The sequence below is a fragment of the Lottia gigantea genome, assembly GCF_000327385.1.
Source record: "Lottia gigantea unplaced genomic scaffold LOTGIsca_138, whole genome shotgun sequence".
Taxonomy (NCBI): domain Eukaryota; kingdom Metazoa; phylum Mollusca; class Gastropoda; family Lottiidae; genus Lottia; species Lottia gigantea.
Window position 1 is genome coordinate 501,614 of NW_008707580.1, and position 1,320 is coordinate 502,933.

Genomic DNA, 1,320 nt, shown 5'->3' on the forward strand with positions numbered 1-1,320 from the left:
TAGCTTCATGAATGACATTATCAAACTTAAGTTTTTCTGGAATGACAATTTTTTTAGGTTATTCCGAGGGGGTGAAAGGCAACATCCGACTGACTCTCGAAAGCACAGGTAGGGTGAGGGTTCAATAGAAGCCAGCTGGAATTGACAACCTTGGTTTCCTTATTTTTTAGTGTCAAATTAAGCAAACTATTTGATTAATTGGTGTTTCTAATGAATTATCATGTATTCTTAATCATATCATTATGTTCTTATAGCATATAATTAAAGATGGGTTTCCTTATTTTTTAGTTTCAAATTAAGCAAACTATTTGATTAATTGGTGTTTCTAATGAATTATCATGTATTCTTAATCATATCATTATGTTCTTATTGCATATAATTAAGAGTTTTAACCAATCTTAAATGTCCATGTAATTACAGCCTGGATAAACAAAAAAAAAGACTTTTTGACCTTTCTTGATGGTCACTCATTGGAATTCTGCTGGTAATTCTCTTCTAATTTAGCTAATTATGAATTAATTATGGACATGTGAGACAAACTGGTATTTTTGCAAGTCATTAGAACACCTCTACTTTCTATTCATATAAGTATTAGCATTTTCATTTTCATAAATAAAAATAAGGGAACCCATCTTAAGGTTTTTCAGGAATTACAAATTGAATTTAAATGCCAAAATAGCTTGATAACCTCTTCAAGAAAAATACAGAAATTAAAAGCAACAAAGAATGATTTAAAAGAAATATTCCTACCGAGTTTTTGATATAAGGGTTAATTCCCCAGGCCATTAATTCTGAAACGTGCCAACATTCATTCTGTAATACTGATACATGTAACGCTGTGTTTCCATACTACAAAATATAACGTACAAAAACACATCTTCACAGGCAACACTATGAGGTGTGCAATGAAGGAAATTTTGCCAGGACAGCGGATTAACCTAAAAAATCTTCAACATAGACAGCCTGTAATACTCTGGGGCCATGCAGTGTGCAATGACGGAAATTTTGCTTGGACAGCGGCATTAGCCTGCCCTTTTTTGATTTCCAACTGTCGAGGGATCTTTAACGTACACAGCCTGTAGCACACAGTAGCCTCAGTTTATTGTCCCATCTGTACGACTAGATGCTTTTTCCATGTCAGTCCCTCAGTCCTCTATGACAAGGGAAAAATGCCAGGATTGAACCCAAGACGTTCAGGTAAGCATCAAACTCAACTGAGAAATGTCTGCTCCCTAGGGTGTAGGAATAGGGTGGGGAAAGATACTGACCTTATTTCGTAGATTAACATCAAGCCCTGTAGACGATATACAGCTCCCTAGG

At 35.1% G+C, this 1,320-nt stretch overlaps 1 protein-coding gene across 1 annotated transcript in view; it reads right to left on the reverse strand.

Annotated features, from left to right (window-relative positions):
* LOTGIDRAFT_238275 (hypothetical protein) overlaps nucleotides 1–1,320 on the reverse strand; it is a 16,895-nt gene that overhangs the window by 13,675 nt on the left and 1,900 nt on the right. The window contains exon 3 of the mRNA XM_009049544.1: nucleotides 751–849. Within this exon, the coding sequence (XP_009047792.1) occupies nucleotides 751–849 (99 nt within the window). The remainder of the gene's footprint in view (nucleotides 1–750; nucleotides 850–1,320) is intronic.